Raw genomic sequence first — 21,611 nt, 5'->3', positions numbered from 1 at the left:
TTTAGTGCTGGGTGCTTGTCACCTTATATTTGGGAGGTACTGGTATAATTTTTCTATCCAGGTATAATACGTGTCCTTTATAGGCCTTAGTCTATCCCTCTGCTTGTACCAAAATGGTGCTCTAGGGAACATGGTTATAATGTGCTATCGTATTGCTCACACTGTTTATGATCTCTGCACTTTTGCCTAGCTAGGCATCGTCCTTGCTGAGCACTCTTTGGTTTGGGGTTATCAACTTTAGAAATCATGTTTGGCTACCAGCGTCTTATTGGAACACTGCGCATGCGCATATTATATATTGCTCTTTGTTTTCAAGACAACTATTGGTGTGTGGGGTTATTAACTTGTGAAACCTTGCTCTGCTACCAGCGTCTTATTGGAGCACTGCGGACGCACATATTGTAAATTGTTTTCTGTTGCCAACACAACTACATGTGAATTGCTTTTAGGCTTGGAGAGTCAGGACCAAGTATAATTTTATTAATTAAATATGTTAAAAATACCACTTCCCAGTGAGAACGGAAAAAATGTCTTAAAATATTTAAGGGATACAAATATAGGTGCACCTATCCTACTGGATAACCCTGCACTGGCCTGCTGCCCCTACCTGACAGTGGAGGTTGGCACCCTGATAGTTAATTTGGCGCCCCCACTCCGCGACGGCTATCCCCTGCTGGCCCTATTAAATACCTTGCCAACTAAAGGGGAGAAAACAATGAGCAATATAAAGAAATGAAGGAAGAGCAAGCAGGCAAAAAACTAAGGTGCACACTATATAAATGTTGACCAACTCCCTACTTGTGGTCCCATTGGGGACAGTGTGCTAAAGGCATATAGCCAAGATAGCTCATAGATTTTTAGTACAATTGTCCTTATATGTACTCACAAAAAATATGTACTCATATGCATCAATAATGAGACCTCAGTAGGAAGGGGAACATAAATACAAACGACTTGGTTCAGTCCGGATACAGGACTGTGCATAGCTACACTGTCTGGCAGGAGATATTTATAATTGCCACCACTACACAAAGAATGGAGTACATATAGCTAACCAGTGGTATATAAACAATGTTTTTGACTAGACTATGTAGTAGCACCACTGCATACCGGATCACATGCAGGTGCCAATAATCAATAGTAGCCAGTGATCAGTGTTTATGCTAATGCGATATGCTAGACCAAAAAAGATATATAAGTGCTAACACCGGGTCTGTCCCGGTATTAGGGCACCTGCATCACTGACTTTCGGTTCATCATATCTGTGTCTGCCCCCTGAGGAACCGTATGACGGGGAAACGCGTCGGGGCGTTATACCTACAGCTAAGTGTCTCCTTTAGGGAGAATATCTCTTTCACTGGCTGCCTGTGTTAGCACTTATATATCTTTTTTGGTCTAGCATATCGCATTAGCATAAACACTGATCACTGGCTACTATTGATTATTGGCACCTGCATGTGATCCGGTATGCAGTGGTGCTACTACATAGTCTAGTCAAAAACATTGTTTATATACCACTGGTTAGCTATATGTACTCCATTCTTTGTGTAGTGGTGGCAATTATAAATATCTCCTGCCAGACAGTGTAGCTATGCACAGTCCTGTATCCGGACTGAACCAAGTCGTTTGTATTTATGTTCCCCTTCCTACTGAGGTCTCATTATTGATGCATATGAGTACATATTTTTTGTGAGTACATATAAGGACAATTGTTCTAAAAATCTATGAGCTATCTTGGCTATATGCCTTTAGCACACTGTCCCCAATGGGACCACAAGTAGGGAGTTGGTCAACATTTATATAGTGTGCACCTTAGTTTTTTGCCTGCTTGCTCTTCCTTCATTTCTTTATATTGCTCATTGTTTTCTCCCCTTTAGTTGGCAAGGTATTTAATAGGGCCAGCAGGGGATAGCCGTCGCGGAGTGGGGGCGCCAAATTAACTATCAGGGTGCCAACCTCCACTGTCAGGTAGGGGCAGCAGGCCAGTGCAGGGTTATCCAGTAGGATAGGTGCACCTATATTTGTATCCCTTAAATATTTTAAGACATTTTTTCCGTTCTCACTGGGAAGTGGTATTTTTAACATATTTAATTAATAAAATTATATTTTTAGAGGGAATTTATATGTTACACGCTTGATTTTCCTTGTATGTAATATTTTTCTTTGATGATTATACTAAGAGTCAGGACCAAGCTCTTTTATATCATCAGTAAAAATGAGACAGGATTGTCCACCTTTCGTGTGCGCATGCGCCCGATTAGTAGCGTCATGTAACCTTGGCAACTCTGCTTGAGTATGCCGATGTCTACGACATGCCTGGAGCATGCGCTCTTGTTTGTAGCGTTATGTATCCCTGGCAACTCTGTCTGAGTATGCCGACGCCCATGACACGCCGGAGTAGGCGTTCTTGTTTGTAGCGTCATGTAGCTTAGGCAACTCTGCCTTATCATGTCGACGCCCACAATACGTCGGAGCATGCGCTCCTGTTTGTAATGGCTGCCGCCTGTAGCTCCACACGGCGGAACTTCCAGCGACACAGCTGATTTAGGTAATAACCTTTATGCCTTCTATATTTAAATAGCAGACTGTATACGCACACATTACCCCTGACGAAGCCACCAGCAGGTGGCGACACGCGTTGGGCATTTGTGTAGCCCACACTTAGAGTCAGTCCAGCTGCAGGATTTAACCGCGTACTAGGGGTTGCTGGACTCTTTGGTAATTGTATGCCAGTTTACCATCAAGTGGTTATGCTATCTGTTGGCCATTTGGCTTTATCTTCTTTTATGTATGCTAAACTGCTTAGTAGACCAGTGATCTGAGTAGCCCTTTGTGGCTTCTTTATTATTTATATTTAAAATCTTTCTCTTAGCCATGTTGCTATATACCTGCCCTTTTATTGGTGGTTGGGGTATATGGATGCATTTAGTGGGGTGTATGTATTAAGCACTTTATTAACCCCCATTTCTGCACATTCGCCTATAGGGCTTGCAGGTATTTTGCACTACAATTGGCTATTTGTTAAACAAGGATATGCTGTCTATGCAGTCTAGGACGTATTAAGATAACCACTATATATATTTATTTAGTGACTACAGTGTGGGCTACTAACCCTATTGTGGGTTTTTGTTGAATGGCAAAGTATATGCCTTTTTAATTGTTTTTAACATATGTATGTGGTTTGCTATATATTTATTGTTGTTTGAATAAAGTTGTGTCTCTACTATTATAGCTATATTGGTGTGTGGTGATCCTTTATACTATAGACCTAGTCTGTTTCTTCTTTTCTGTTTTACCAGTTAATTTTAGGTCTTTATGTGATCCCACAAACCGTGGTGCCCCCTTTATACTACTTATACATGTTTTTAATGTAGCATTTCTCTTGCCAAACTATATCCAATAAAGGTATATAATTTATGTATATATTCTTGTCTGGGTTTTTTCCATGGTTCTTGGCATTTTATCAGAGAATATTTAGCATAATCAGGCCAATTTTCTCGAATGGAGAAAAAACGGTGGTCTACACCTGATCTTTCTGTATTTTTGCTTGTCCTCCGAAACTTTGAGGATTGACCAGCAGGGTGGATTAATTTAAATCACGCCGATTTAAATCATGATTTAAATCACGATTTAAATCAAAAGATTTTTTTCTATTTAAATCGGATCGATTTAAATCATGATTTTAATCATGATTTAAATCACTGATTTAAATCAAAAGTTTTTTTTTAATATAAATCACGATTAAAATGAGAAGTGAGAGCAGTGCGCATGTGCGCCCATAGTTACACGGACGAAACTAGGAGCAACGATCTAACGCCAGGGTGAGGGGGGGACCCCAAAGTAAGTAAAAATCTTTTTTGTTTTACTATATGGCAATAGGTAGGTGTTTAAAAGCAGCATGTCTTAATTGTATAAACTATTAATAGCCTCCACATTTTGTTCATACTGCCCCTTTAATTCCACACTTCTAGCTTGGTTTCACTTTTGGTTTAGTTTCTTTTTCCATTCAGTTGACATGCCCAAACTTGTTGGATAGTCAGCATCCTACAGAAACCTCTGGAAGAGCATGGCATGGTGAATGTTACACATATACAGCCTTTATTCTACTGAGTTAAACAACTCAGCTTTATCTCATGATGGAAGAACCTTTGGATGGTAAAATATTTTCCTCAAAAAGCAGTTTATTGAAAAAAATCCGATTTAAATCAAAAAAATCCGATTTAAATCAAAAAAATCCGATTTTTTTGATTTTTTTAAAAAAACATTGATTTTTATCCACCCTGTTGACCAGAGGTTCTCAATGGGATTGATCTGTGGAGTTTCCTGACCATGGACCCAAAATGTCAATGTTTTGTTCACCAAGCAATGTAGATATCACTTATTCTTTCTAACATGGTCTCCATCATGCTGGAGATATCATTGCTCATCACCAAATTGCCTCTGGATTGTTGGGAGACGTTGTTTTTGGAGGATGTTTAGATCCCATACCTTGTTCATGGCATTGTTGTTACACAAGACTGTGAGTGAGCCCCCTCCATGGATGAAAAGCCCCCCACACATAATGGTCTCAGGATGCTTTACGGTTGGCAGGACACATGATTCATGCCAGCACTCACCTTTTCTTCGATGGACAATCATTCTTTCAGATGTCCAGAAAAAACATGAAAGACAGACTGACATTCTACAGAAAGTCCTAGGATTGGCCTGGGGTAAAGTTATTTCTCTGATCATGCCCCCTACAGACTATTTGGAACTTCTAAAAGAGTTTTTATTCAGAGAAAAAAAACGTGAGCACCATCAGAGTCCTGTGTCACCCCAAAAGTAAAGCATCCTGAGATCATTCATGTGTGGAGCTGCTTTTCATCCAGGGAGTGGGCTCACAATTTTGCCTAAGAACACAAACAAAGAATGGAATCTATTCATCCTCCAAAGGGACCTTCACCCAACAATCCAGGAGCAATTTGGTGATGAGCAATGCTCTTTACAGTATGATGGACACTATGACACTAGGCCAAAGTGATAACCACAGTGGCTTGCGAAAGTATTCACCCACTTGGCTTTTTACCTATTTTCTTACATTACAACCTGTGTTTAAATATTTGTGTTTCAATAATGTTTATTACATTTTTAAATATTAACAGAAATTTAATTAGAAGAAAAAAGGGAGGGAGGAAAGATAGATGTAAATAATTATTTAATACACAGTAGTTGGTAAAGTAGAAAAGGATAATTAAGGGAAGCGAGAACTTAAATGCATAGATCTTTAGATGTTACAATAAAATGCGTAATACACTTTACTTAAACATAGGTTGGTGTATACATAGCAAAAATAACCAATAAAAACAAACAGAAATTGTTCACTTTCCTAAGATAATTTAATGGTAATTTAATAATAATAGTTCCATTTCATATAGAATAGAAATATAACGAATCAGACTATGAATAGGAATCGTCCCATTCAGCACCAAATAGTCTAAGTTGGTGAAGTGAGAAAAATGTAGGCATAAATTAAATTTATGGGATCAAATAACTAAAAATTGGCACAGGTAACCTTGAAGGAGCTGCAGAGTTCCCAAGAAAAGACTGGAGTATCTGTCCATACGACCACAATAAGCCGTACACTCCATAGAGATGGCCTTTATGGAAGAGTGTGCAGAAAAAAGCCTTTATTTACACACAAAAATTGTAAGGCTCGTTTTAAATTTGGCAAAACACATGTGGGAGACTCCCCAAATGTATGGAGGAAGGTGATATGGTCAGGTGAGACCATAATTGAATTTTTTGTTCACCAAGGTAAACACTATGTCTGGCACCAAACCAACATAGCTCATCACCCCAAAAACACCATCACCCCAGTGAAACATGGTGGTGGCAACATCATGCTATGGGGGTGTTTTTCGGCTGCAGGGACAGGGAAAATAGTCCGAATCAAGGGGAACATGGATGGTGCGAAATACAGGGATATTCTTGAGCAAAACCTGTTTCAGTGTGGCAGTGATTTGAGACTGGGACAGAGGTTCACCTTCCAACAAGATAATGACCCAAAGCACACTGCTAAAGCAACACTCGAGTGGTTTAAGCGGAAATGTGTAAATCTTTTGGAGAGGCCTTGTCAAAGCCAAGACCTTAATCCAACTGAGAATCAGTGCTCAAATTTGAAGATTGCTGTTCAGCAACGAAAACCATTTAACATGAAGGAGCTGGAGCAGTTTTGCCTTGAGGAATGGGCAAAAATCCCAGTGGCAAGATGTGGAAAGCTGAGACGTATCCAAAGCAACTTGCAGCTGTAATTGCCACAAAAGGAGGATCTATAAAGTACTGACTTTACGGGGGTAACTAGTTATGCACATTGAAGTTTTCAGGCAAGAATGGTCTCATAAGTCAGGACTGAAATGCTTATAATTGTACGTCAGTATACTATGGAAACATCTGACTCAAAGATCTAAACTCACTTAAGCAGCAACTCTGTGTAGATAAGAACTTGGTTACAGTTGGGTAACATCCCTTTTAGTAGCTGGATGGTCTGTCAACCATTTGAAAAAGATGAAATACTTTAGAGACTTAAGCTCAGTTTATAGCCCAATGTCTTCTTTTCAAGTTGAATTCATTCTTACACCAGATTTTTGCTACCCCATCTGAGAGCAGCATAAAGTAGAGGCAGAGACCCTGATTCCAGCGATGTATCACTTACTGAGCTGCTTGGTGTCATTTTCATAAAATCACTTTTATCTGCTGTAGATCTAGCAGTTCTCTAAATGCTGAGCCCACACCACTGATTGCCTGTTTTCTGCCCATATACAGGACACAGAAAGCTGCCAATCAGTGTTGGGGGCCACTCATAAATATGGAGGACCAACAGGCATCAGGTTTACTAATCCACTAACGATAATATCTCCAGATGATAGAAATGTGATTTTATCAAAAGTACATCAAGCAGCCCAGTAAGTGACACATCGCTGGAATCAGGGCCTCTGTCTCTACATTATGCTGCTCTCAGATCTTGTGATAGATTCTTTTTAATCATATACTGACGAATCCTGCCAGACCACGCTGCCATGCAGATCACGGTGCCACGCAGACCACGCTGACTTACCATGAGGTCAGTCAGAGTTTCTTGATTGTATGAGTAGTGCTGCAGACCACACTCTTTCTGCTGTAAAAAATTACTTTACCTGATGATGGAAATCGTAAAAGCTTATATTTACAAAAAGTATTATTGATTTCAAAGGAAACATTTTCGAATGAAAAGAAAACAGTCATCATATAAAGAAATGATTTTCTTACCTATGCAGACTATGTCCATGAAGCCGTACATGCCGTAGCAGATTTGGAACAGTAAATCCTGGCGCTGCCACTTGGCCGAGGGGCTGAGAGAGGACCAGATTAACCAGGATATGCTGGCGATGAGGAAGAGGGAGCCCAGGATTATAGCTGCTATTTGCACCTTCTCGATCACAGTCAAAGAAATGGCCTGCCACTGCAATGCAGATTAAAAAGCTGTCAGGGACGCACAAGTATCGCTACCTCTTACCTGACGCTGTGTAGAAGACATCCATCACCAGCCTGTTGTCAGATTTATTACATCAAACAAAGTTTTAATATATTCGTAGGAAAACAAGCGCCTTTATTTCCTAAATGAACAATTTACATAATTCATGCATGCAGACGAATGTTCCCTGTGTCCTGAGTAGTAATCCACCTGCTGAATCAGTCGCCTTTCTGAATCATCGAAACAAAAAAAACAAAACAATAATTTTGCCATGGTAAAATTATTCATACATCTCTAGGACATCTACAGACCCGGTAGAATTTTGGTGACAATGCATGTAGCTAACCTGGTCACGGAGCCCACAATGGACTAGAGGTCGGCAATTAACCTCACCTATATAACCTAAGTGGCTATCTTGTTGATTTGCCTTGCTCTTATTTTTCAAAGAAACCTTAATAAAAAAAAAATCCAGCTGATCGCTGCAGGACGGATCGCTCTGATTTCTAGTGACTAGATGTCTAGCATTACTTGGCAGCCATTCAAATGGATGGCAATCCAATTAAGGCGAGGATGGGCCAGACACAGAACAGCTCTCTGTTCTAGATTATTAAAACAGGGCCTCCAGCAAGAGAGGTCCTCGCAATGACCAACATCTGCCTTAATAGAGCGTATGCAAAGGGGTAATTTTATGAAAGAATACGAAAGATGACTTATCCATAGAGGTTGTGTTCACTTCTGTGTACCAACGTTAAGGCTGTGTTCTTACCTAGGTACCAATGTAAAGGCTGTCTTCTTACCTAGGTACCAATGTAAAGGCTGTGTTCACATGCTAAGACTGTATTCTTATCTGAGCACCAATGTTCTTATTTGGGTACCAAAGTAATGGCTGTGTTCACATCTGTGCATCAACGTTAAGGCTGTGTTCTTATGTGGCTTCCAATGTAAAGGCTGTGTTCAGATCTGTGTAGCAATGCTAAGAATGTATTCCTATAGGACTACCAATGGAAAGGCTGTGTTCACATCTGTGCACCAACATTAAAGCTATGTTCTTATCTGGGTAACAATGCAAAGGCTGTGTTCACATCTGTGCACCAACTTAAGACTGCATTTTTATTAGGGTACCAATGTTCTTATTTAAAGGGAACCTGTCACAGCCCCCCCCAGGCGTTTGTAACTAACAGAGCCACCTTGTGCAGCACTAATGCTACATTCTGACACGGTGGCTCTTTCAGTTCTGTTCCCTGGCACTGCTAAAATAATCTTTTTTGAAATTTGTCACTCATACCTCGAAATCGCCACGGGGGCAGGTCTTTTCCCCCTAATCCAGATGCCTCCCAGCCGTCACTCATGGCCTCTGCGCGTTGGGTGCCACCTCCTCTTCCTTCATTAGCGTCTCCGGCGCCTGCGCGTTTTTTTTTTTTTCGGGCATGCGCAGTTGCGCTGCCCTTCGAACTTACAGCGCAGGCGCCGGGGACGCTAATGAAGGAAGAGGAGGCGGCGCCCGGGGCGCAGAGGCCATGAGTGACAGCTGTGAGGTATCTGGAGTAGGGGGGAAAGACCTGCCCCGTGGCGATTTCGAGGTAAGAGGGACAAATTTCAAAAATGATTATTTTTACAAAATATGCAATTTTTTCTGCAAACCCAGTTAAATACAAAAAAAACACAATTTTGGGCTCTGCGCATTATTTTTTAATTGTGTGTGCAATTTTGATGAATGTGTTGAAAAACAACATCAGTAAAAACCACAGGTCAAAAAAGAAAAGTCTTAAAAAAATATACAAATGATGAATTGGGCGCTATGTGTTTTGGCTGGTGAGTGCGATACTGGTGATTTATATTCTGAGGAATGGACAATTCAGGCCATGTGATGCATAGATGTCGATAATAAACTCCATTTTATGGAATTAACGTGATCAACTGAGTTAACCCTTTATTATACCCTGGTTGTTTTTTTTACCATTGCCATTTGGCCCTGTAACACATAGATAACACCCTTAATATTACACCATGTTCCAAATTATTATGCAAATGACATTTTTCTCGGATTTTCCTAAATGGTCGGTGCAAGTGAGTCAGTCTAATAAAAGTCATCACCCTTTAGAGTATACATCGAATTTTATTGAAGAAACCTCCCAATGAAAACAGTATAATCTCCAAAATGAATAAAAACTCAAAATGCACTGTTCCAAATTATTAGGCACAGTAGAATTTCTAAGCATTTGATCTGTTTTAAAGAACTGAAAATGCTCATTTGTGGAATTTGCAGCATTAAGAGGTCACATTCACTGAACAAAAAAGCTATTTAACTCCAAAACATCCTAACAGGCCAAGTTACATGTTAACATAGGAACCCTTCTTTTATATCACCTTCACAATTCTTGCATCCATTGAACTTGTGAGTTTTTGGAGAGTTTCTGCTTGTATTTCTTTGCATGAAGTCAGAATAGCCTCCCAGAGCTGCTGTTTTGATGTGAACTGCCTCCCACCCTCATAGATCTTTTGCTTGATGATACTCCAAAGGTTCTTTATAGGGTTGAGGTCAGGGGAAGATGGTGGCCACACCATGAGTTTACCTCCTTTTATGCCCATAGCAGCCAATGACTCAGAGGTATTCTTTGCAGCATGAGATGGTGCATTGTCATACATGAAGATGATTTTGCTCCTGAAGGCACGTTTCTGCTTTTTATACCATGGAAGAAAGTGGTCAGTCAGAAACTCTATATACTTTGCAGAGGTTATTTTCACACCTTCAGGAAACTTGAAGGGCCCCACCAGCTGTTTCCCCATGATTCCGGCGCAAAACATGAGTCCTCCACCTCCTTGCTGACCTCGCAGCTTTATTGGGACATGGTGGCCATCCACCAACCATCCACTACTCCATCCATCTGGACCATCCATGGTTGCTTGACACTCATCAGTAAACAAGACTGTTTGAAAATTAGTCTTCATGTATGTCTGGGCCCACTGCAACCGTTTCTGCTTGTGAACACTGTTTAGGGGTGGCTGAATAGTAGGTTTATGCACCACAGAAAGCCTTTGAAGGATCCTACACCTTGAGGTTCCAGGGACTCCACAGGCACCAGCAGCTTCAAATATCTGTTTGCTGCTTTGTAATGGCTTTTTAGCAGCTGCTCTCTTAATCCGATGAACTTGCCTGGTAGAAACCTTCCTCATTATGCCTTTATCAGCACGAACACGTCTGTGCTCAGATTCAGCCACAAATCTCTTAACAGTACGATGATTACGCTTAAGTTTTCGGGAAATATCTAATGTTTTCATCCCTTGTCCAAGGCATTGCACTATTTGATGTTTTTCGGCAGCAGAGAGATCCTTTTCCTTTCCCATGTTACTTGAAACCTGTGGCCTGCTTAATAATGTGGAACATCATTTTTAAGTAGCTTTCCTTTAATTAGAATCACCTGGAAAACTAATTATCACGTGTTTAAGATTGATTTCAGTGATCCATTGAGCCCTGAGACACAATACCATCCACGAGTTTATTTGAAAAACAAATCAATTAAATCTTTATGACACTTAAATCCAATTTGCATAATAATTTGGACCATGGTATAATAAGCTCTGTTTTATGGAATGAAATATTCCCAGTTCTTTTCTATACTTCCTTGTACCCAGAATACTGGTCCATCTGGTCACCGGTGAGAAAGAAAGCAGAAACAGGAACCTTGACAACTGCTGACACCATCATAACATGTGATAATGAGTGTTATGCTCTCAGCCAACCCAATCATGTGGTCGGCGACCCATGTGTTTGGGGAGTAATTTTCCCATTATACCTGGAGAGCCCCCTTTCTCTATCTCTCAATCTATACTTTTAACAGAGTTACACCTGGAAGTTTCTGCCTTGTTTTTTCTTCTATGTTGGCTAACAAGAGATGGACATGTCATAGTTACATGGCAAGAAATCCTGGCCTTGTATATCTTGTCATGTCCCCACTCCTAGGTGCAGATCTTTATTCCTATAAGGTGTTTCACGTTCCACTCAAGTTGCAATGCTTGAACAATGAACCTTTAATCTGTAGTCATGCATATGCAAATGAGGCAGGACTAGTCCAGCATAGTGTTTCTTCTCCTGACTAGTCCTGCCTCAGATCTTCTAATCACTCTTCCTTGGGTGTGACTGACAGTCAATCCCCATCATGGTAGGACCATTATGCAATTATGCCCAAGGAGGAATTATTAGAAAATTAGAGGCAGGACTAGTCTGGGGGAAGAGATGCTATGCCGGTCCATCTGCAAAAGTGATGTTGTTCATTGTTCAAGGATTGCAGCATTAGCATGGAAAGTCCAATAACTTACTGGCAGAGATCCCAGCACCCACATAGCGGGGGACCTGACATGATCACTTAAACACACACAGATATAGAAAAAAAATGTAAAAAAAGGGAAATCAGCCGATTACCCAGTAATAGCAATTTCCGACATGATTTCTTGAAAGAGACTCTAAATGATCTGAGATGAAATGTTCCCGACCCGTGAGTCAGCCATCACGTGAACCACTTTGTGTGTATACCTTCAGTAGTCGGAGTGCTGCCGTGTAATCAGCTGCTGACTCACCGTCTATGAATGACTATTACATTAGAGAGCTCAAGTCTCAGAAAGACCATTTTGTACAACATGTGGCATATAATAAAACTACTAAAACATAATTCCCACTTACATCTTGCTGGCAAAACTGTATTAAGACAGATCTATGCTTTTACCTTACCCAGCAAAGCCTTCCTGTACATAGCTCTTGTATACACAGTGCTGAGCCTCGCTGTAAACGGAAGGCGACACAATCTAACCTGTCATTTTGAAGTCTTGCAATATTATTATGCAATTTCTTACTAATATAACATATACAATATAATCACGATGTCGTTCTTTTTACTATTTATTTGCTTTTTTCATTTACGGTGTTAGTGAAGTGTAGAGTGGTAGTAATCATTAGCTCTCCATAAGTGAACTGCTGTTTCTCATTCTCAAGCTCCGCCATCCTGCATTGGAACGGTGACAACGCGTCCCGCCATAAATTACTACCTGGATTAAGCAATAAAATCGAATGGAACAAGATTGGTACATTTATGTGTATCAGCAATAGCTGTGTAGCTCTAGTCCTGGTGAAAAATCGCTAGTATCCCGAAGTTCCCTTGTAGACTGCAGAAGTTTTTTTCCCCCACAATCTCCATTTATATAAATCTTATATCTTTGTCTCTGTCCACATGACATTAGGCACGTTCAGACACATTCACTGTATGCAAAAACAAAATTATGATGAACAGATCACATTGACCTAAATGGGTTCCTGTCAATGGAAGCTATTAACTCAAGTTATAAATCCTGGAGGTCCGCCATTATATTAGTCCTGCTGGCCTCCATCACTAATGCCCTCTCTGCAACGTCCATAAGGTTTCAGGGATGACCTGCTCTAGGCAGACTTACAATTGTTGGGTATCCTTTTTTTTTAGGTTAATAAATGATTAACTAACATCATACAAAGAAAACATCCACATAAAATTGGTAAGGTAGAATAATACAAAGGTATATGTTTGAAACATGTCAAGAAATCCACGGGACCCTACAACTTAGTACCAAGAAGACTGAAAAACAAAGCATTATTGATCCTAAAGGAGGCCAGGGCAATACTCCAATGCTTTTAAGAGGTTGTCCAGTTTTAAAAGAAATATTCATCTTAGTCCGCCTTCACACATCTAACATTCATCCTCTAGGCACAGACCCAGACCATGAAGTAATAACTGTCCATGGGTCTCCTGACCCAAAATCAAGTGCTGTTCAGTATACACCCATGGCCAGTCCATACATCGGGGTCAGACTCGATCCCTAATTGTAGAAAGCTGGCCTTAGTCATATACTTCAATTAGCGAAGGTGTCCTGATCTTCAGACATCAGCATCAATATGTGAAAACTCCACTACCAGGTTATGTTTGACACAGGAGAGCATTTCCTGTGTCGATGGATCATCAGTTTTGTGGGTGAAAAGATCTGTCTGACTGCTTTCAAAAGCTAAGACTGTTCTCTACTGTCTTTGCATTGGCTGTGCCATAGAAAGTAGCGGGTCTGGCTACTAAAATGAGCAGTCAGCCAGCCCCCTTCACACACAGCACAGATCATGTGCTCTCCCACAAGCCAGAAGTTGAGCCGCAGTGACTCAGCAGTGATACTAATTGATTGATATGTTGCCATTTTACACAAACTTAAATATTTCTTTAAAAATGGACAACTTCTTTTAACAACCTGTGACATATACAACTTTGATGTGAGCATCTTATGCCAATTTTGTCTTGTACCCATCTCCTGATCGGTACTTTTTTAATTACTTTGCTGTCGACATTGTTGACGATTGTGACTAAACTATCTAAAGAACAGTTTATTTATTTTATGTTCTTCTGACACTAACGACATTAAAAACAACTATTTTCCGAGGTGTCAGTCATCGTGAAGCTTGGGCGTTACTTATTTTGTAACGTTTTCAAGAACCCAGAAGTGTTACTAATCAATGACAGCAAAGAGCAGTAAGCGGCCTCACGTGCAACATATTCCTCTCGAACTGCGAGATGGCGTGATGCAAACATCACATGTTTGTGCCAGAAAAATGCAGTCTAAAGCTTTTTTTTAAAACTTTTTACAAGATTGTCATTATGTGACATTTTGGTGAATAAATGTATATTTAGGGATCTGCTGCAGAAGGACACGATATCAAGAGCAATAAGTAATCAAACGGACAATCCTCATGTCTCCTCCTCTTCTATCGAGGATTGTAATATGGACCATTCTCATGCAGAATTACAACCAGAATTCTGTTGGCTTCCCTTATCTATGACCCCAGATCTCTGAGCGCCTGGATTAGTTTATCTTCAGGGTACGTTGTGATGACTAGCATTGGGAGGGATGCTAGACTTATATTGTATACAGCGGAATGTGGCCAAAATATCTGCACAGCCTTAGAAGTGTCCCTACTCTGATACCGTCCGCACTCATGGGACACTAAAAGTATGGCTTAAATATCAGACAATTCCCTTTTATTTATTAAAGCGGCATTCCACTTTACCTTCATTTTAACAAGTGACTTTTTATCATATAAGCATGACAGGTTCTTCTCCTCCTCTTGTTAGTGCCGCGTTCCTCGCAGACTGCACAGCTCTCCGGGCCGTACAATGGCTGCTGGCGGAGGAGCATGTGACCAGACCATCAGCCTCCTCCAATAGAGAAATACTGCACACGGGAAAGCTCTTTTTCAGTTGGAGCAGATTGATGGACAGACCCGGGCACATGACCCTCCATCAGCAGCCACTTTGAGAACAGGAGAGGAGCGCAGTCCGTCAAGAAGGCGGCACTGACAATGTAATACTTGTATATCAGTAATTGCCATATAATCATGCACCCAAGTAGGATTGCCACCTGGCTAGCAAATTATTGGCAGAGCACTTGGAGGCCACAAAACGAAAATATTTTTTACTGTTAATAGCAATTGCCTGTATTTTTGTGTTATAGCACAGGTTACATGCAGTCAGGCTACGTACTGTTTGAGCTGAGCATGACCTTAGCACCAGTGAAGGACGGTAACAGGCGGTGGTGTGTGGCAAATGTTTGGTTTACTTTTATTTTACTTTTATTCTACAATTTGAGGAAATAGCGGCAAAAAAGTCTCGCAGACATCACCCTTAAACTGGGCAGCATTTTTGAGTGTAAAAGTGACAACTAGTGATAAGCGAACATGCTCGGATAATCGTTATCCGAGCATCTGGGCGTGCTCATATATTATGTTCGAGTCCCTGCGGCTGCATGATTTGCGCCTGTTACACAGCCCCAACACATGCAGGAATTGCCTGTTTGTTATGGAATCCCCACGTGTTGAGGCTGTCTAACAGCCGCAAATCATGCAGCCACAGGGACTCGAACATAATATATGAGCACGTCCAGATGCTCGGACAACACCCAACATTAAGACGTTATTCGAGCACGTTACCTCATCACTAGTGACAACCTAAAAGGTAAAGTGACTAAATTGTCTTGACAATAAATCATTCCTAGATTGAAATATAAAATCCACAAAAAGACAAAGATAGAACGGCACTAGGTAAGGCGAAAGTCAGCAGATGGTGAAACAAAAAATGCTACACAGACAAATGTCTCATGTGACCATGAAGTGGTGGTGGTTTCAACTCGCACTGTGGTGCTCGACCAAAAAGAAATCCATCATGAGAAATGCGAAGAAGAAGAAATAGTTGCACTCACCAAGCGATGTATTTAAAAGTCCTTTTATTCTCCCACTTAGCGGGGTGAGGACATACCTCTAGGGCGGTGGGTATGCATGAAGGTGCAAGGAGCAGACAGGACGACGGCCGTTTCGACTGAATAAAAGGACTATTTCTTCTTTTTCGCCTTTTTCACGAAATATAAAATCACATCTCATCAAAGTGTTTTCGCTATAAAATGAATCTAAAACACTTCACCAATATTTTACACAAGTTTGAAGCAATTCTGCCAAAATTGGTGGAGCCGGTGAGGAGCCGGGTGTGATAAGGTGTTGCTACACTCACCTGTTAAATAAATCTAGAGAGCTGGTGTTTTGTGCACCGGAAATGTTACTGTAGTCCCATATTGGAGTAACATTTCTGGTGAGGCACACAAAGGCGCTCGTCACTGAGAAGATGCACCAAATTCAATAAGCGGCATGCGCCTCTTAATGAATTGGGGGAGTATCGTACTCCAGCGAGCCCTACATTAAAAATGGCATGCACAACACCAGACTCAATGAATCGGCCCTATGTGTTTATAGAGCTTTCCAGGGCATGACAAATACTTACGATGTAGTGTAACATTGGGAATCCTGACAGTGTGCAGTGTACTCCCTGTTAGAATTCTGCCCCTTTTCACCGTCCTCAGTGGGCGTCATATGACCGCTAATACTTGTGCTCACGTGCCGACCACTTTTTCTTATGTTTTCTCATTGCTTCATTGAGATGTTCAGATATTTTTGCTTTATCTTCTAAAGTATGCTGCAGTCCAGTGTTGCTTATACTGTGATTAATCATAGGGATTAGGGGGCACTCAGGCGGGTGTCATTTTTCTGTATTTGAAGCTCATTATTATTTTGGTTTAAGTGTCCCAGCAAATTTGCAGCTCGAAGGTGAAAAGTGCTTCTAATATAAGCACAGAGCGGATCAAAGGGACTTCAGAAATACAATTCAGAGAAGCTTCTTACGGGCAGAAAATGGCTGTGCATCCTAAAAAAAGAGAAATCCTTGCTTTGCCTTAAATAATGAAATTCTTTTTGTACTCGAGTTCTAAATTTGGCAAATTTAAATTCGCCACTCATGTTTGATCATTGTGTAGACTTATGAGGTTGGCTTCTGGAGGAGATAACAAGCACAAGGTACTTATTATTGGAGATTTTCACATTAAAAATTTAAATTGAGATACATGTTATTATTTTTCTCTATGGGATAAGTCATTGACACCAGGCATGATGGCATCTCCTGCTGTCAAGGTATAAAAACAAATAGATGACTGACTGATGCCAATCATATTATCTTGTCTATAGCTGACCCTATGCAATAAATGCTTTATAGCAAGTAATGCCTCTGATTAGCCCAATGCCTGACATTAGCCTTTGTGAACCTGTATACATATACAAAAACTAATATTGTTCCATGAAATTCCATATTTTATCATTACTCAGTTCAGTAAATATCTTTGCCCAATACACATGTAATACCAAGTAAAATGTGATGTCTTAACTAGGACTGTCGAACATGATCTTGAGGGCTTCTCTCTTTTTGGATCCCTCAATCAACTGTGGTCTACTATTGGGCTGTCGGGTGAGTACTTGTTTCCCCATCCAAGCTGACTTTTTAAGAAAATCAACATGTGGATCCAATTTGACCACAAAGGGAAAATAACAAGAGGATGTCTAAAGACAAAACTTTTTTAATACGTAAATCTTTGTAACTCATTCTCCTGATTATGTTTTTTACGGCTTATGTTCAACCATTGTCTATGTCAGTAAAAATTCTCTGTGATGGGAACATGCTTTCATTTACCGCAGAAAGGCTTGGAAGGCGCACGCCAGGAAGGTTCAAATTATTCATTTGGGTGTATTACGGAGTTGCCAAAATTCAGCTTGGCCCCCTGCAGTGGGGATGTAAATCATTTGGCCAATAAATTATCTGGCTTAAAATTAAAATTCCTCCAGTTTCCATAATAATTACAGTGCTAAACATTTGTTTCACGCTTGAGGCACCTTCAGAAAGATCCAGCATTACCAGATCCCACTAGACACAAAAGACGCCACAATGCCAAGTATGAATAAATAGATAAGGAACATAGTGAGGAGCGAACGTGATCGGATAAGGTGCTACTGACCCAACCGTGGTGTGCTCGAATAATATGTTCCAGTCCTGGCGGCTGCATGTCTCACGCTGTTAGACAGCCGCAACCCATGCAGGGATTGCCTGTTTGTTATCACTAATAAGGAAGAGTATAAGGGGAGATCCCAATTTTAAAAAAAGGAAGTATAGTACTCCACTCTCCTTTGGGGTCTTTTTATTTGCATAGTTTACTACAAATTACTAGGAACAAGATGAGCTGCATGTCTTCTGTCTGGATTTTCCAGATGATAAATCTGCAACGTATTACAGCAAACTGGAAGAGAGACTTTAATAAATCTCACCCGTATGTTGTGAAAATAACCTGAACAGAACTTGTCAACTCCTTAAAATAGCACTTTGCAAAGTTTATAAGGAACCTGGCAGTGGATACATACTTTAAAAGCCTGTGAGGGACCAAGCCGCATGAGAGGTTAGTTGGAGACATGGATGCCTGGCGACTTCTCCCCACATGCTGCCAGTGACTGACATGTCTCTCCCTATACATGAACGTAGGGAGAGACCGGTCACTACAGGGGAGCGGGTAGGGAATAGCCTCTGGGAATCAGACTGCCCAACTAGTCTCCTGCTCAGCTTGGTCCCCAACAGCTATTAAATGCTATTCTCAGAATCACCGCAGAGTGTCAGAGTCGAACATACATGGCTGAATTCATACAGCCAGTGTCTGATAGATACTCTAGCGGAGCGGATGGGGAGAAGCCACCTTTTTTTTTTTTATTTTGTGTATTTTTATTTTCTGAAGCAATTTTGCCCCTTGTGAACATACTCACTGAATCAGTCCTTGAAGCTTCCACTGTAATTTACTTTATACAAGTAAGCATTCCTACCTCAGGCAGAAAAAATTGGAGGAGGAGTAGGGAAGTCCTATAACTCCAAAATAAATCCATTAAATATGATTGTGTGTGGTTTTTTAATAGATGGCACCCAGACACAGATAGCATCCAGTCTAAGACCCTACTCATGTGACTTTTTTTGGAGACTGATGGTCCTCTAAAAAAATTGGGAACCAAGTCCAATTTAGTCTGATTTGTTGACCGAGCTCACATGTCAATGCTTGCGTCTGTGATGTGAACAGATGTTGTGCGTCATCCATAGTGCATCAGTTTGCTGTCTGTTTCCAACATCATGTGAATTCAGTCTAAGGCCATGTTCCCACGTTGAGTATTTGGCGAGTTTTTTTTACCTCAGTATTTGTAAGCCAAAACCAGGAGTGGGCGAAAAATAGAGAAGTGGTGATGTGTTTCTATTATACTTTTCCTCTGATTGTTCCTCTCACATGGTTTTGGCTTACAAATACTGAGGTAAAATACTGACCAAATACTGAACATGTGCATGTGGCCTGATAGTGGAGACAACTTTAACAGAACTAAGCTATATTCCCACAGTTGTAGCAGTGCATGTACAACCAAATGTTGTCTAATGATGGCCGACAGCTTTTACTCTCGACATCCCCATACACATAAACATTTGGGTTTCCTGAGCGTTCATTGGTTTTCTACTGTTATAGTAAAACAAGAGGATTGGCCATCAAAATTCAAGCTGCCTAATCTTTCTCTCCCCTTATTTCATCTGTAGGAAGAGAGTCAGGAGACCCCAATACATAAATGATGAGTGAGTCCTGTCGAAATCATCGTGACTGGCAATTCTGACTGACTGTTCAACGTACTTTAACCTAAAATTTATGGAGGTATTTAGATTTTTATGGAGTGAATGTATGACAAGTGCGTCTATTCGGCATGTAGTATACATTTATTTTACATGGCAGACATATATAATTCTAAAACATACTGCATATGATACTGTCCACGGTACGGCTGCATATACTATAGCTAAGCCTCTATGCTGATATACACTATTGTGCTAACAGAGCGTTACCAGTGTTATTATTATGCCATCACAAAAAGCCTTGTATTTTGCATGCAGGAAGCCATCTTACCTGGAGGGGGTTCTTAGTACTGATAGCAAGGACATGATATTTGAAATAACACAGCTCACAGCTCCAGGATCCCCGCTCACTAATCCATCGTATTAGACAAGGCTGATGTGTGCAGCGCACAGACCCGTCACATCGGCATGGGCTCAGCAATTCTCCCTGAAAAACAGAACAGGAAAACATCCTAAAAAAAGGTCCATATTGAAAACGCCATGAGACACAGGGTAACACTTAGGCCTCATTCAGATAGGGTGCTGTTCACATGCCCACGGTTTTCTTTTGCAGACTAGGCATCCACAAGAAAAATCAAAGACAATCTATTTTTGATCGGAATCATGCAAGTCTATGGTCCATGAAAATCACAGACTGTACACGGATGGCAGTCCATGTGCTCTCCTTGACGAACATTTCAATTTTAGGAGAAACTCTAGCAGTTATTGTTCTTTTCTTTTTTATATACCGGTACGTGAAAAATCACTGATGGTAGAAATTAAGCAAACGCAATAAAAATCAGATCCAAAATATTGATGAATAACGATCCATGTTTTCACGTACGAGAATAATCATGTGTGAATGAGGCCTTCATTCCGGTAAATAAATGATGCATATTCACCAAGCTGCCTTCCAATGTTCTAAGGGTTATTTCTTAATCTATGTATGACGGGTGCAGCCACTGAATGACACAAGACGCGCTCGTCAAAGATGGACGCCAGTAGGAAATGTCATTCACAGCGGCACCTTGCTGTCTTCACACATTTTATTGCCATTCATCTTTAGCCGTTTCTTCTATGCTATGGCAAGACTATTTCTGTAACATCAAAGATTCCACTAGCCCCAGGTCACCAACAATCTAGAGGATTTTTTAAGGCTTTTCTATTCCCTTCATCCAAAGCAGGTATGCTCGAGGGGAAAATAAAGCCAGGACTCCATTGTTATCTCAGTGGTGACCTGTGGTTAGTTGATGTCTCTACAACATATGTAAAAAAAAATGTGCGGTAAAAGAATTCAAAAGGCGAAGCGATTTTTAAACAGTGTCACTTGCATGACGGCGAATAATAATGGCGCACAATAACCTCACGTAGGTTGCTCACCTGTATTTTCCTTCAGCAATGACAGCCTGTTACAAGCTGCTAACAAGGTGGTGCAGTAATTGATTTGCTACAGCTCACTGACAAACGCAGATAATATACAAATACTGTATGTTCAAGGTACAAAATAGATCCTGCAGGCTTATGTTTTGGCTGTTATAATGGAAATGTAGGTACCTACTGAGCTGTCCTCGCATAACTTAATGGAAAGAGCTGCAATGTCATTGCGTACAAAGTATAAAGCAAACAGGTGGTGGTATAAACATATACAGACGGAGAGAAAGACTAAGTACGCCCTTTTCGAATTCTATGGTTTTATGTATCAGGGCAAAAAAGAAAACATCTGGTCCTTAGAAGGTCTTAAAACTAAGAAAATACAACACATGACAAATAACACCGTGTCATCATTTATTCAATAAAAAGTAGGCCAAAATGCAGAAACAATGTGTGAAAAATTACATACACCTTTACTTCTTCCATAGGAATTAAGAGAGTAACAGCAGCAAGGTGCTAACAAAATGTCTTTGATGAAATGTTAATCAGTAAGTGTGATCATCTCTTTAAAAGCAGAAGTTTGGGCATATTGCTGGTGTGGATGTTGCGCCAGGACAAGAAGATGCCCGGTGTAAGACGCAAAGGGAAGGGCTAAGGGAGCAGGGAAAGGAAAGCCCTGATGATAGGGAGAGGGGGAA

General features: G+C 40.7%; 1 protein-coding gene across 1 annotated transcript in view; it reads right to left on the bottom strand.

The window, feature by feature from the left end:
• The window catches only part of MARCHF9 (membrane associated ring-CH-type finger 9), a 266,343-nt gene that overhangs the window by 24,682 nt on the left and 220,050 nt on the right, over nt 1-21,611 (bottom strand). The window contains exons 3-4 of the mRNA XM_077297788.1: nt 19,835-19,990; nt 7,285-7,477 (exon numbers count right to left, since the gene is read on the bottom strand). Coding sequence (XP_077153903.1) covers nt 7,285-7,477; nt 19,835-19,990 — 349 coding nt within the window. The remainder of the gene's footprint in view (nt 1-7,284; nt 7,478-19,834; nt 19,991-21,611) is intronic.

Source organism: Ranitomeya variabilis, chromosome 3, assembly GCF_051348905.1.
Source record: "Ranitomeya variabilis isolate aRanVar5 chromosome 3, aRanVar5.hap1, whole genome shotgun sequence".
In the NCBI taxonomy this organism is placed as follows: Eukaryota; Metazoa; Chordata; class Amphibia; order Anura; family Dendrobatidae; genus Ranitomeya; species Ranitomeya variabilis.
The sequence above is the reverse complement of the archived record's forward strand: the minus strand, read 5'-3'. Positions and strand labels throughout refer to the sequence as shown.